Source organism: Lepidochelys kempii, chromosome 3 (assembly GCF_965140285.1).
Source record: "Lepidochelys kempii isolate rLepKem1 chromosome 3, rLepKem1.hap1, whole genome shotgun sequence".
In the NCBI taxonomy this organism is placed as follows: domain Eukaryota; kingdom Metazoa; phylum Chordata; order Testudines; family Cheloniidae; genus Lepidochelys; species Lepidochelys kempii.
The window spans coordinates 19,004,066-19,019,382 of NC_136382.1; the positions used below are offsets into that span (position 1 = coordinate 19,004,066).

A 15,317-nucleotide genomic window follows, 5' to 3' on the forward strand; every position below is an offset into this window, starting at 1 on the left:
ACAATTCCTGTTTGTGATTATCTGGTAGAGATAGAGAAGCCCAGTGGGCTAGTTTGCCTTTATTATATTCACTGCTTTGCATTATATTCTGCTTTGCATTATATTCAGCAATAATGCAAGGAACCTACAGGCCTGTATCCTGTAAGACATTAGCTTTAGCAAGTTAGCATAAAGCTTGAGGCTTATGACCTTTGAACAGATAAACGGCCAACGAAAACCCCAAGTATTGGGGAGCCGAAAATAGCATGTTTAAGGTGAAGTTTTAACCACAGGTAAATGATCCAACCACAAAAGTGTCATGACAGTGAGTTGACATATGTAACAGGCAAATGAGCTACCTAACCACAAGAGGGCCATGGTAATGAATTGAGGTATATGTTAATAAGTTGAGATCATTGATACACTAACCTATAGAAGAAAGACACTCCGACATTAGTAAGGTGGGGAAATACAAATAAGGAAAAGGGGGAAATCCCCTACTGAATATGCATCAAACATAGTGCATCAGCATAACGTATTATAAAAGTTGCATCCCAGCCTAGGGGCTGTAGGAAAAGGAGATGTAGTCCTTGGGAGGTGCCAGAATAATGGCCACTGGTGATGATGGGGAAGATGATGGCTAACATTTCAGGTTGTTCTACAATGGATGGTGTGAGTATATGGATGTGCAGATGTATACTCTGTAGTATTTCTCTCTACCTTACTGAGTTGGGGTTTTTAGGACTGTGCTAAATGTATTAATAACTATTTGTAAACATAGACGAGTTCCCATAGTGTGAGTGTTGCAACTGGGCACATCAGGGTTCCCAACTATATAATAATTGAAATAATACTGGGCCTCAAAATGATAACTTGGGATTCTTAAGTAATCTAATCTCTCTCTCTCTCTCTCTCTATATATATATAATACATAGATCTGGCTTCAATGGTAATGCTGGGGCAACTGCCATGTCAGGAAAAGAAGACGATATGCCATACAATACCAGTGGTACCACTGGATATGGCTCTTCTTCTTTCCCCATGGGCTCCAGATGGCGTTCACACTGGTCACTCTGAGGAGAGGGATGGGGAGAGTCTCAGTGGGTCTGTACAGATACAGGATAATGCATGCATAGGTCCCATGGTCCCCAGCAGGGCCAATGTGAAGGGTCCAGTATGGGTTCATCTGGACCCCAAGGCATAGAATACCATTAGTCCTGGGGGGTACCCCAACTTATGCAGTAATGGCAGGCCCCAGGAGATTCTAGAACCTCTATCAAGGCTGACATGTCTTGGAGGAAGTGATGACGGTCCTTCTCCCATATCAGAATTGCCTGGCGAAGAGAATATGGGCTCCATCTCCAGAAGTGGTGCTGTTGGAACTGTCAATGAGGAAATACCCTGACTAGTAAAGGGAACAGGAAATCAACTTCTTTCATAATGTTTGTGGACCTATAGTATCGTGATCTCCCTTGTAAGAACCGGGCCTGATAAGATGGGAGATTCCAGATCTGGCAGGATGGTGATGTCCTCCGAAAGGGTATATCTGCCCTCATGAAGCGTCTTCTCCCTGTTAACCTTCAGCATTGGCTCAGAAGTGTGCATTAGTACCAATGGCCCCTCTGCTAGTATCAGGTCAGACTGTCTAGGTTCATGCCTCTCTTGACTCAGCACCAACGGTCCTGCTGCTGCCGATGGTGCTGAAGGGGAGGCACCCTCTATCTCTGCAGCCTGTGGGTCGGTACCATGACTTCGATGGGTTTTCAAGTTTCCTTGGCCCAGGTGTGAAGGGCTGGTTCCCCTACACACTTGTAGAAGTGGATCTAGAGGGGAATATTGCTCCAGCCTTGGAGAGGCTTTCTTGCCTTTGCAGTGAACCTGAGAGGAAGAATGCTTGGCTCTGCCTTCGCCTGTCACTGTGTCTGAAGTGCTAGTGCTGGGCAGCATGCTCCTCAACGCCGCAAAACACTGTGCAGCGCAGTCTGGCTCCATGAGGTGTTTCCTAGGCCTGAACTCCCATGCTTGTCCCGCCAGTCGATGTTATAGTTACCAGTCCAGAGTCCGGATCAATCTAGTGGCCAGCTAGGTTGATCACGAGTAGGGAGGAGCCGGGTTCCATTGGTCACGATACGGTGCTCCGGGGAAGTCTTGGCAGGACGGACCCAAAGTTTCATGGCAAGGCCCCCTGTTTATACAGTGATTTTCCTTCATTGGGACCGATGAGTTTTGCACCGTCATGCTGTAATCAATTGTTTGACAAGTGCTTGTTTTCTTAAATTGTTTTTTTTTTTATTTTGTTTTTTTATTAATTTTTTTAGGGAGTTATTCCATGCTGGTTTTGATTACTGATTACTGATATTTGTTCCCATTGATAGGTGCTTGTCTTATTTTTAGAGTCATTAATTTGCCCTCCTTTGACATTTCAATAGGGGCATGTTGCAGCCTTCTGGCACCCTTGTGTCTGTCTCCGGTTCCTCCTTAGACCATATCTGGTTCAGCGATGGCCTTCACACTTATTTCTTAACCCACATATTCCTCATTTACACACAAAACAGAATTAATTTACGCAGAACATTTTGAACAGGAACATCAAATTGCAACGCAAAAGAAAACAATCGTGCCATTCCTTTACTTATTTTAAAATGCTAAACCTACAACAAATTGGTGACCCTCAAAGGATCTGTTACTGCCTTGAAATTAGTCCAGACACAGATTCTGGCTGATGTATCCCTACCAATGCCCATTAGGCCATTCCTTTCTGCTATTCAAAAAGGGTGGCTGACAGATATGATCAAATCATACACCAATATGTTCAATACATACTACATTATTCCTCTTTATTTTAAACTATATAAAATACAAACATAAAACTTTACTACTACACAGCGTGGGGAGGAGTGACAGATACTGCGCTTAGCAGAGATATGAGCTTCTCTGAAGCACCAGAGGCATGTCTGATGGTCATTGCCTTGGGAAGGAACAGGGACAGGAGACACAGTTCTTGAAGGCCAGAATCCTGCCCATAACTGGAGTCCCATACTGGGAAGGGGGACTTGTTCCCCGAAACCTGATTATCTAATAAACTAACAAAGAATTTTTATATTCGGTATTTACAGTTTATAATATTTACAGGTTTGATGAAGGAGGATCAGCCCTGTGGACACTGGAAAGTTCAGACTCAGACCATGAAACAGTAAGAAGGAACTGGAGAGGCAGTTGGTCCGCATGGCTGCTTACATCCTCAGATCAGAGCACAAGGAGGGAAGGAGTGCACATGAGGACTAACGGACACTAACAAGAATCATCCAGTCTCAGGCACATGGAGTGCATGCATAGCCCACAGTGGAATATATACAGGGACCAGCACTTGCAGAAGTGGGCCTTTGTTCCACCTCTTATTAATTTTAGTCACTGGAAAAGATCAGCCTTTGCAGTGCTTTAATGTAAGAAAGGAAGCATCAAAAAGGTTGAAGAGGAAAGGGGGGGGCAAAATGGAAACAATGAAGGCTCCTCTCAGATACCCCAAACAGTCCCCCTGGCAGAATCCAGGCCCAAAAGGAGAGCAAGCAGGAGCTTCTCTGACAAAGTTTGGTACAGTATTTAAAAGGCCAGGCAAAAGAAAGGGAAAGGTCTACATGAAGCATTTTCAGCAGACACATACCCCAGCAATTACACATTAAACTTTCTGTTTGTCCTCGGAGGGCTTTAATCAGAAGCATGAGAGCTGCAGCATTTCACCAACGTACACTCAGAGGGAGGCATGCATTAATGGAGCAATTCGTAGCTTGGTAGCAAGAGGAACACCCACGTAAGTAAGTCTGGACAGAACTCCACCCAAGAGCGCGAAGGAAGAGGACTCTGTAAAGGTATCTGTAAAGCAGCACTGATGCCTTTATACAGCAATTCACTGCATCTGTGAATACTTTAAATATTTATCCCTGCAGGTTGCCTGGCACAGAGGGCCCACAGGTATGAATGCACAAGGGAAACTTGTTTAATTCTTGGCATATCAGACTGGTGAGAGGGAAACAGAAGCTAAAATTCCAGACCTGCCTTCATGCACAAGAGGCAGGAAGTGGCTTCAAGAGGCAGGAAGTGGCTCGTAGGTACATGTGAACACTAAGAAATAAATTGAATATTCCAGACCTTTCCTCTCCCTACAAGTTCCACAATGTCCGCTAGGAATGGGATGGTGATCAAACTCATTGCAACAGCCCACAGGTACTAACAATTTGTAGTCACTTAACCTGAGCTGCTTAAATGCAAGCTGCTCCATTGAACACCCCCCTCTGTCAAAGAAACAAAGTTCAGCCCTGCTTCTCACTCCTCCCCCCAAAAACCACTCATTTGTTTCAGTGCAACTCACCAAAATGGTCACCACTAAATACTGGAAGTGATTGTGAAGACTGGCTGCATGGGTGCAAAACAGGACAAAATTGCTCTGCTCAAGCTGTGCAATGAAGACAACATCAAAAAGAATTTCATTACATCACCTATAACAAATCAGTTATTAAATAAATCCAAGCTTTTCGGTCCTGATTCTGCTCTCACTTACATCAGTTTAAATCAGGAGTAACTCCACTGAAGACACTGGAGTAATGTCAAGGTAAAGCTGGGGTAAAGTGACAGACGGATCAGGTCCTGAACGTATCGAACTAGTAGGTTGCAATATGGAAGACTAGTTTATTGGAAGGAGAGAAGAGTCTATTTACAACCTTAGAGTTTGCCTATTGTAACTGGTTAGTTACAGACAGCAGTTTGCTGAAAAAAGTTTCATTCCCCTTCCACAGACTGCCTCTTAGACAGTAATACCATGCATCTTTTAATTAAAGCCATGGCTCCTAAGCAATTTACTCTCCCCCTCAGCTGAAATTAATCATGACAACCCTCTGAAGTGCAGTAACTGATCCAGAGTGGCTTAATCATGTTGCTTATATTTGTACATGGGCCCTAGCTCAGGATCAGAACTGCCCACAAGTTTGGGTACTGTTTGGGTTGGAGGATCCAGTTCCTGTCTATTATACAGATAGGTGAGTCACAAGAATTATCATCCAGGATTTTGAGAGTTCAGGGCGAGGCTTGGAACTGAAGTCCTGGTCCAGGCCCTTTTCTGGTTATTTTGGGAAGGTGGAAGGCCTAGAGAAGAATCTGTGTCTTGTATGGAACCTTGGTGAACTGTTCCTTTAAGGGCCAAAAAATTAACAACTTTTTTAGTTTATGTACAAATTAGGCTGAGTATTCTGCTCCCTCCCACCTCCCCAATGCCTTCTCCAGCTTGTGTCATAGTCTGCTGTGGTCTCATTTCATATGGTGGAAAAACACCATATTGGGGTCAGATCCACCAGAACTATGTCTCCCTATCCCTTCACCCTCTGCCCCCACTCCAAAACGACACACCCCCTCTCCCCAGACAGGCAGCAGCCTGTGCTGCACATACCAGCCAAGTTGGAGCAAGAGAGCTCCCAGCTGCTGCCTGCCTTCCCCCGCCTCTTTGAGACCTGAGGGTACAAGATGGGCCCAGGGTGTACCTCCTCCTCCCTGGGTGTTATCAATAGGTGACTGTCTGCAGGCAGCTGTGTGCCATGCCAGGCCACATGCTGCCTAAGTGAGTGAGTACTGTAAGAGTCTGGATCCCAAGGAGCCTACCTGAATCTTCCCTTGCCTGTTGTTGCTCAGACGGACTACATTATTTGATGTGAGGGGAGATGCCTGTGTTACCGTCTCTCAGTCTCAGACCTGTCCCTCAAGCAAAAACTGACAGATGCACAATCAGGAAGCCTTGCTAACTGAACCCAAATCCATGCCAACAGGAAATGTGGCTATTTCTTTGCAAACATATTTTCAGAGGTTCTTTGTGACAAGCACAAAGCCATGGAGGAGTGACAGTCCTTCCACAGGACTTATTAATTCGCCACGACAGTTGGCAAGCAAAGTATGAGTACATTATAAGCATAACTCTTGTCATAGTGTCACAGCGCCGGTTGACTGATGGTTCATGTGGCTAATGGACTAGTGCCAAAAACATGGATATTATGATCTGCTTTTAAAAAAAATAAAGATGATGATTAATCGGGCCCTACCAAATTCATGATCCATTTTGATCAATTTCACAATCATAGGATTTTAAAAATCATAAATTTCATTATTTCAGATATGTAGTTGTAGGAGTTCTGACCCAAAAGGGGACTGGAAAGGTTGCAAGGTTATTATTGGGTTGGGGGGGGGGGAGGAAGGGTCCATGTTATTGCCACCCTTACTTCTGCGCTGCTGCCTTCAGAGCTGGGCCCTCGGCCAGCAGCCACTCTCCAGCTGCTCTGCTCTGAAGGATACAGCAGCGCAGAAGTAAGGGTGGCAATACCGTGACCCCCCTACAATAACCTTGTGACCCCCGTCTGGCGCCCTTTTGGGTCAGGACCCCCAGTTTGAGAAACGCTGGTGAAATCTGTATAGTATAGTATACTGTATAGTATAGGGTAAAAGTACACAAAAGACCAGATTTCACGGGGCAGACCAGATTTCACAGTCCATGACATGGTTTTCATGGCCGTGAATTTGATAGAGCCCTAATGATTAAGGTAATGAATCCTAAGGAAACACACTGAAACGATTAACGGAGATGAGCACAGATCTCAAAATCCTGGATCAAAATAGAACTGAACTTTGGGGAATGTGGGTTGAGAATCTATCAGTTTCAGGTTTTTATACATCTATCGATGTGATGCTGCCTCACTGTGTTTCTTTTGGGAGGTTCAAAATATAGCAGCCGATCCAGATCTGAATTTTGTGGCTCTAGTTATAACCAGAAGTAGTACTGTATGCCTGGGTGATGGAATATCATCTTACACTTACATAGTGCCTTCCTTCCCAAAAAACTATAGGAACCACTTCAGATACTATTAAAACACAGTCACACAGGGCAATGGTTTAATGCAGCACGCACTGCAGAACAGCTTTGGGAGAAGTGAAAAAGTATTCCCTAGCTGATTGAACCTAGGAGATTTTAGGTAGGTAGAATATAATGAGCCAAACTGGGCCTTTAATGAAAAAAAAGCTATAGAGTATTTAATAAGTGGTCAGGGCTTTAGGTTTTATTTCTTGTTTGAAAGATATTACTTCCAGCAGCACAATGCCCCTTAGCACGACAGCAGGGCATTAGTTCCATATTGACTCAGAGGGGAAAAACACAATCTACCGAATCACCAGCTCTACTTGCAAGTCTAGGGCTATTTACATTCCAGCTGCTGCTTCTGACTCTTTCATGCTGTGGGTAGAACAAGTCCGATGCATGGACTTGCAAAGACTGGAGTTACCTGAATGGCTGTTGAGATGAGAAGAAACGAAGCTGTAAGCTTCAAGTACGGACCATGCTTCATTGTGAGTCTCAGTCCCTTAAAGAAAGGAATTGCTTTGTCTGAATTTAAGGCGTAAGGATCTACAAGGGGTGGAATACATAAAATAATGTCATATTTTCCAAACCTAAGTGGGAAAGAATCACTCTGAAACCCAGACGTATTTTAATTTAACTTACCGTCTCTCTCTTTTACTCCAATGAAAAGGATGAGAATGCCGAATAGATACACCCCTCCTATTACTCCCGCTGCAATCATGTAGAGTTCTCTCTTTAAAAGGAAAGAGACTTATTACAGATAAGGACAGTAAAAGCCTGATTGCACTGCTCTGGCTCAACAAAAGTAAATGGACCACTACATTGAGAAAAGACAAATTATAGATCCTAGATAGAAATAATTTTAATACCAGCCTGGGCAAGATTTACATACAAAACAATGGGGATTGTGCCATGTTAGGATATAAGCGTGCTATTCATTTGACCAGAGCAGGCTACCGTTTTACAAAGTGATATTTTCCAGGGGTCAGCACAAGCTACGACCATTATGGGGAACCCTAGCTCCCTCAAATTTTTCAGGTTAAGGTAAGGTGAGACCCAGGTGTGAGCGGACCTTGACAATATTTTTGGGAAAACAAAACCAGCCCTGCTTTTGACATCTCAAAGTAAAAATAGCAGGCCCCAATCCCCAGTGCTGCTGAGCATCCACGTCTTCCAATTAAGTCAGCTATGGTCAGTGCTTAATTTGTAATGAAAGAGGTGCCGGGGCTCAAGCAAGTTTTCTACATTCATAACTGATGCAGCCACCCTGGAGGTGCTGGGGCTATGAACTGCCAAGCCTAGACGGGGCTCAGCCCGGGCAAGGCCTGGCACAAATTAAGCACTGGCTATGGTAGGCTAACTATTGCCTTGGCTTTTATACCTTGAAACCACATTTCTAACAGCACTGCTTATGGGCCAGGGCTAAGATTGTCAAAAGTGACTGATGATTTTGGATACCTCAGTGTCAGGGTGCCCAATGGAGAGAAAGGACAGTCCCGTGGTTAAGATGCTAGCCTAGGACTGGAGCAACCTGGCTTCAACTTCCTGCTCCACTACAGAGTTTCTGTGTGATCTGAGGCAAGTCACTTAGTCTCTCTTTGCCACAGTTCCACCTTACAGTAGGTTTGTCTAGGCTTTATTTCCCTAGTTTGTTTATGAGAAAGTCATGTGAGACAGTAACAAAAGCCTTCCTAACACTGCTTGAGAAATTTAGTAAAGTTTGATATAAGCATATTTACTTTGTATTTTCTGACATTATATAATGTTGACAATTTGTGTTTTAACCCTTACAGAGCTTCAACTTTTTGAATCTCATTGTCTACAGTCATTAAATAATTACTGTCTGACCCCTCCCAGCTGTCCCTCCCCCAATAATTTCTCGCAACCACAAACATTTAAATAGATTAAAATAGAAAAAATGCCGAAAACCCATAAACTGTGCAACTGTGAAAATTTAAATTGATAAAAGTAGAAAAAATGCTTAAAAAGTAAACATTGATATTAGCCATTGAAATTATCAAAAAATAAGAATAAAGTTCTGACAAGCCTATGAATATACTACAAATGGTAGGTTGCAAATCTAGGAACCATTTGGTCAAAAAAAAACTTTAACCAACAATGGCATCTTCTCAAAGAACAGGCCACCTCCTCCATGTCCAAGATAAAAGTTTGGTACAGACATGATCTTTACCTCAAAAAAACCAAACTTTGTTAGATATTTATGTTTTAGAAAGAGCCATGGTTGTACACATGAATGTAAGGCTATTCTTTATTCAGGATAAGTAGTTATGCTTAGGATGTGTTTTCAGAGCTGTAAACTAAGTCATAAAAGTGGGCTTTTTTCCCCCACATCTTTACAGAGAGAAAATCTTTAGTTTTAAACCCCACACAAAGAATTCTAGAAATATCCTAATCAAAACTGACTTCTTTTACAAAACTTTAACGTCTTCATTCTTTAAACTTCAAGGAGAACATTTATGGCTGGGAAATGTTTTACAGGAGATATTGGTTAATTCTGACTCATCTTTCCTCTTGATGGGGAAAACCCTTGTTGTCCTTCAACTGTTTAAGATGTTATATGCTTCCTTTGAGATGCGTATTCGCAAATGTTTTGTATCTAAAACTAGCTCTTCAAATAGCAACTTCCTGAGACTACTATTATGTGACTTGTAAGATGTTTTATGTACAAATACAGCAAGGTCATTTGAATGCTGTAACAGGTTAATATAAGAAACCATTTGAGTATAAAATATTGATATTCACTGGGGAATTAATCAGTTACCTGGCAAAGCTTAAACATCTTGCCAAACTCAAAAAAGACAAGAAAAACTTCTGCAAAGACTGTTAAGAAGAAAAGACTATACTTTATTTGATGATCATTTAAGTTTAAAGACTCTTTTGAATAATAATTTAAATTAAAAAAAGACTTTGAACAGCTGAAATAATTTTTGGACTGTGTTTTGACTTCTATGAAACAATTTCAAAACCTTGCTGGAACTAAAGAAATCGCTCAGAAAATGAACTGAATAAAAGAGAGTTAAAACTCTAAAGATGTTCTGAGAATTTCCTGCCACAAAGCCAAAAGTCAATACAACTATAAAGCTGAAGAATTACAGCTCTACTGCATGTGCATTAACAGACTGCATATTCATGAGATGAAGATGCTACCAAGGCAATCCCAATGAAAGCCAACAGCATCTGATATCTGAATCCAGCCAAGCCCTGAAAAGTGTGCTTCTTCCACCTTCAGTGAGATTTATGCAAAAAGCATAAATGCCTCGGAAGTGGGACATGCACTGTTCTCATGCTTGTTCTTACAAACTCTTATGTGCTATTATGCTCTTACATGGTTCTGCTTTCTTATGCACTCAGTTCAACCTGGCCACCTCATCTCTACAAGCAAGCACACAGCAGCAACCAGACAGCTAAGAAGAACAAAGAAGCAACAATACAGCAACCTTCCAGCTCAGCACTGCTTCTGCAGCACGATGACATCATTGAGACTTCAGCATTGTTGGTGAGATAGAGTCTGTAAGAGCATTGCCAAGGGATTAGAGTTGTTTCTTGTAATAATTTTAATGGACTTGAAATACTATTGTAATTTAAGGCATTAACAACTTCTATTAAAAACTAGATTGCTTTGACTGTGAACTCCAAAAGGAGACATGAGCTAATCTTGGTAAAAAGAGAAAAAATAGCAGGATTTACAGTAGAATCTCAGAGTTACGAACACCTCAGAAATGGAGATTGTTCGTAACTCTCAAAAGTTTGTAACGCTGAACAAAATGTTATGGTTATTCTTTCAAAAGTTTACAACTGAACATTGACTTAATACGGCTTTGACACTCTACTATCCAGAAGAAATATGCTGTTTTTAACCATCTTAATTTAAATGAAACAAGCACAGAAACAGTTTCCCTATCTTGTCAAATCTTTTTTTAGAATTTTCCTTTTTTTTTTTAGTAGTTTACATTTAACACAGAACTGTACCGAATTTGCTTTTTTTTTTTTTTGGGTCTCTGCTGCTGCCTGACTGTGTACTTCTAATTCCAAATGAGGTGTGTGGTTGACCAGTCAGTTTGTAACTCTGGTGTTTGTATCTCTGAGGTTCTATTGTACTTTGAATTTAAGATTCTTGAACATTTATTAATGTTCCTGTCTCAAAACTGCTCCTTAAATGGCTTCCTTTTAAGTAACTAGGTTAAATGCTTTCTTCGCCTTTGCCCATGTTTAAATTGGTTAGGTTATCCATGACAAACCAAACAGGATTCACTGTTCCTTAAATGAAATTCCTTAGCCCATCTATAAATTGTTTTAGTTATTTATGATACACTGAGACAGGCCTCCCTACTGATTTTGGGAAAATGTACTTCGGTCTTAATTCTCCTGGAGAAGTGTGTTCCCACTGGGGGGAACTAACCAATCCAATGATACTCAGTCTGAAGTTCGTGAGTCGCAAGTGGCTCCTTAATGTGTCTCCTGCGGCTCTTTGCAGCACGTGATACTAAAACATTGTGTGATTTAATTATGAACCAATCTAAGTTATTAACCAATGAGGATGCTTTTACCATGTTATTAACCAATTGTAATTGATAAAATAATAATACTGAGCCAGCCATTTTGCTGTGAGAATGAAACAATGAATTCATACTACCGTGGCTCTTTGGAGCAATATTGATCACTAATTTGGCTCTCGAAGCTCTGAGGTCTGAGTAAAAAGAAAAGGAGTACTTGTGTATCACTGGTCTACTCTCTGTTGAGAGCTCCTCACAGAAACACAGACAGAAGAGATTGTATCTGTAGTAGCAATTGCTTACTGCTTGTGTTCTGTTTTGTTTTTTGTTATTATATTATTAAAGCAAGGGGGGAAAGTCATAGCTAATTACTGTGGTTATTTTGTTTGTCTGTCATCATGCTGTCCCCTACAGCACAGTCAGAAGAAGTTCATGTGACTAAAACAGTGGGGTCACATCCCTGAAATGGAGACAATTAAGATTTGGCCCCAACTACTTCTTGTCCTCCACATTATCATTTTTTTGTAATTTTGAAGATAAAATCACTTGGAGCTCAACACTTTGCAAAACAGCCCTTTCTACTCACAATATCCCCTAGCCCCAACAATGCTAGGATTTTCACACACAAACATTCCCACATGACCTCATGTCTGGTTCTTTTCTTTAATGCTGTTTAGGGGATTTGGAAGACAGGGGTTACTCAACAGCACTAATGAAAGCAGGCACCGCAAGGCAAAAGGCTGCCACTGCACTTTAACCCTGCCCTGCCACGCCTCCAGCCAGTCCTCTCTTGAAAACATCTTGTGCAGAGACTTGTCAATTTGTATAGCAATTTTGTGATATGAGCAAATTCATCTGTTCATAGATTCCAAGGCCAGAAGGGACCATTGTGATCATCTAGTCTGATCTCCTGTATTGCACAGACCATAGAACTTCCCCAAAATAATTCCTACAGTGTATGTTTTAGAAAAAAATCCAATCTCGATTTAATAATTGTCAGTGATGGTGAATCACTGCACCTCTTGGGAAGTTGTTCCAATGGTTAAGTACCCTCACAGTCAAAAATTTACACCTTATATCCAGTCTGAATTTGTCTAGCTATTTGATAGTGTTAAACCTTTCTCTGGCAGACTGAAGAGCACATTATTAAATATTTATTCTGCATGTGGATACTTATAGACTGTAATCAAGTCACTCAACCTTCTCTTTGTTAAGCTAAGTAGATTGAGCTCCTTGATTTTATCACTATAAGGCAGGTTTTCTAATCCTTTAATGGTTCTCGTGGCTCTTCTCTGAACCCTCTTCAATTTATCAACATCCTTCTTTAATTGTGGGAATCAGAACTGGGCACAATATTCCAGCATTCGTTGCACCAATACCAAATATGTAGGTAAAATAACCTCTCTACTCCTACTTGAGATTCCCCTGTTTATCCAATCCAGGATCGCACTAGCTCTTTTGGCCACAGCATCACACTGGGAGCTCATGTTCAGCTGATTGATCCACCATGACCCCCAAATCTTTTTCAGAATCACTTTTTCAGAGTCATTAAGGGGCTAGGATGAAATGCCCACTAGGGGTTACAATGAAAGCTGGGACAATGTTTTGTGTCTTGTTAAAGCCCACACCGGAAAAGACACTTAATTTGCTATTAGAACCGCCCTATTCCAACTGCTTAGCAGCAATGAAAAAAGATACACAGGTAGCCTGATTCTCCTCTCACTTGCACGATCTTATGCCAGTGTAATGCCATTGACTTCACTGAAGCAACTTCTGATTTACACAGGTGCAACTGAGATCAAAATCAGGTCAAGGACGTCTCCCTTGGAGGGAGCCAGTCACAGCTGACAGATAAATGGACAGATCAGATCAATGTAAATAGTAACAGTCATAGAGCAGGTACAGCAAGTAGCAGTAGTAACTGTGTCACAACCTTACAAGCAAGCTGTTTCACTAATAACTCAAGACGTGAGAAAAACCCAGTGCTCAAGACTAATGGTCCAATCCAAAACCTATCAAACATAATGGGAGACTTTCAGCTGACTTCAGTGGGCTTTAGATCAGGCCTTAGGCATTGTCATAAATATAAAGGGAAGGGTAAACCCCTTTGAAATCCCTCCTGGCCAGGGGAAAGCTCCTCTCACCTGTAAAGGGTTAAGAAGCTAAAGGTAACCTCGCTGGCACCTGACCAAAATGACCAATGAGGAGACAAGATACTTTCAAAAGCTGGGAGGAGGGAGAGAAACAAAGGGTCTGTGTGTCTGTCTATATTCTGTCTTGGCCGGGGATAGACCAGGAATGGAGTCTTAGAACTTTCAGTAAGTAATCTAGCCAGGTACGTGTTAGATTATGATTTCTTTAAATGGCTGAGAAAAGAATTGTGCTGAATAGAATAACTATTTCTGTCTGTGTATCTTTTTTGTAACTTAAGGTTTTGCCTAGAGGGGTTCTCTGTGTTTTGAATCTAATTACCCTGTAAGGTATCTACCATACTGATTTTACAGGGGGGATTTCTTTATTTCTATTTACTTCTACTTTTTATTAAAAGTCTTCTTGTAAAAAACTGAATGCTTTTTCATTGTTCTCAGCTCCAAGGGTTTGGGTCTGTGGTCATGTCACGGTTCCTCCCCCACTCTGAACTCTAGGGTACAGATGTGGGGACCTGCATGAAAAACCTCCTAAGCTTATCTTTACCAGCTTAGGTCAAAACTTCCCCAAGGTACAAAATATTACATCCGTTATCCTTGGACTGGCCGCTACCACCACCAAACTAATACTGGTCACTGGGGAAGAGCTGTTTGGACGCGTCCTTCCCCCCAAAATACTTCCCAAAACCTTGCACCCCACTTCCTGGACAAGGTTTGGTAAAAAGCCTCACCAATTTACCTAGGTGACTACAGACCCAGACCCTTGGATCTTAAGAACAATGAACAATCCTCCCAACACTTGCACCCCCCCTTTCCTGGGAAATGTTGGATAAAAAGCCTCACCAATTTGCTTAGGTGACCACAGACCCAAACCCTTGGATCTGAGAACAATGAAAAAGCATTCAGTGTTTTACAAGAAGACTTTTAATAAAAAATAGAAGTAAATAGAAATAAAGAAATCCCCCCTGTAAAATCAGGATGGTAGATATCTTACAGGGTAATTAGATTCAAAACATAGAGAACCCCTCTAGGCAAAACCTTAAGTTACAAAAAAGATAGACAGAAATAGTTATTCTATTCAGCACAATTCTTTTCTCAGCCATTTAAAGAAATCATAATCTAACACATACCTAGCTAGATTACTTACTAAAAGTTCTAAGACTCCATTCCTGTTCTGTCCCTGGCCAAGACGACTACAGACAGACCCAGACCCTTTGTTTCTCTCCCTCCTCCCAGCTTTTGAAAGTATCTTGTCTCCTCATTGGTCATTTTGGTCAGGTGCCAGCGAGGTTACCTTTAGCTTCTTAACCCTTTACAGGTGAGAGGAGCTTTCCCCTGGCCAGGAGGGATTTCAAAGGGGTTTACCCTTCCCTTTATATTTATGACAGGTCACCTATGCAAATTGGTGAGGCTTTTTATCCAACATTTCCCAGGAAAGGGGGGGTGCAAGTGTTGGGAGGATTGTTCATTGTTCTTAAGATCCAAAGGTCTGGGTCTGTAGTCACCTAGGCAAATTGGTGAGGCTTTTTACCAAACCTTGTCCAGGAAGTGGGGTGCAAGGTTTTGGGAAGTATTTTGGGGAAAGACGTGTCCAAACAGCTCTTCCCCAGTAACCAGTATTAGTTTGGTGGTGGTAGTGGCCAATCCAAGGACAACGGGTGTAATATTTTGTACCTTGGGGAAGTTTTGACCTAAGCTGGTAAAGATAAGCTTAGGAGGTTTTTCATGCAGGTCCCCACATCTGTACCCTAGAGTTCAGAGTGGGGGAGGAACCTTGACAGGCATTAACTG

At 41.8% G+C, this 15,317-nt stretch overlaps 1 protein-coding gene across 18 annotated transcripts in view; it reads right to left on the bottom strand.

Moving 5' to 3' along the window:
* MFSD2B (MFSD2 lysolipid transporter B, sphingolipid) overlaps window positions 1–15,317 on the bottom strand; it is an 86,656-nt gene that overhangs the window by 45,137 nt on the left and 26,202 nt on the right. For 15 of the 18 annotated variants that reach the window (XM_073335887.2, XM_073335879.2, XM_078852057.1 and 12 more), the window contains 3 exons: window positions 7,508–7,598; window positions 7,290–7,411; window positions 4,346–4,429 (listed from right to left, as the gene is read on the bottom strand). In XM_073335887.2, coding sequence (XP_073191988.1) covers window positions 4,346–4,429; window positions 7,290–7,411; window positions 7,508–7,598 — 297 coding nt within the window. The remainder of the gene's footprint in view (window positions 1–4,345; window positions 4,430–7,289; window positions 7,412–7,507; window positions 7,599–15,317) is intronic. The other 3 variants (XM_073335885.2, XM_073335881.2, XM_073335882.2) reach the window with 2 other exon arrangements.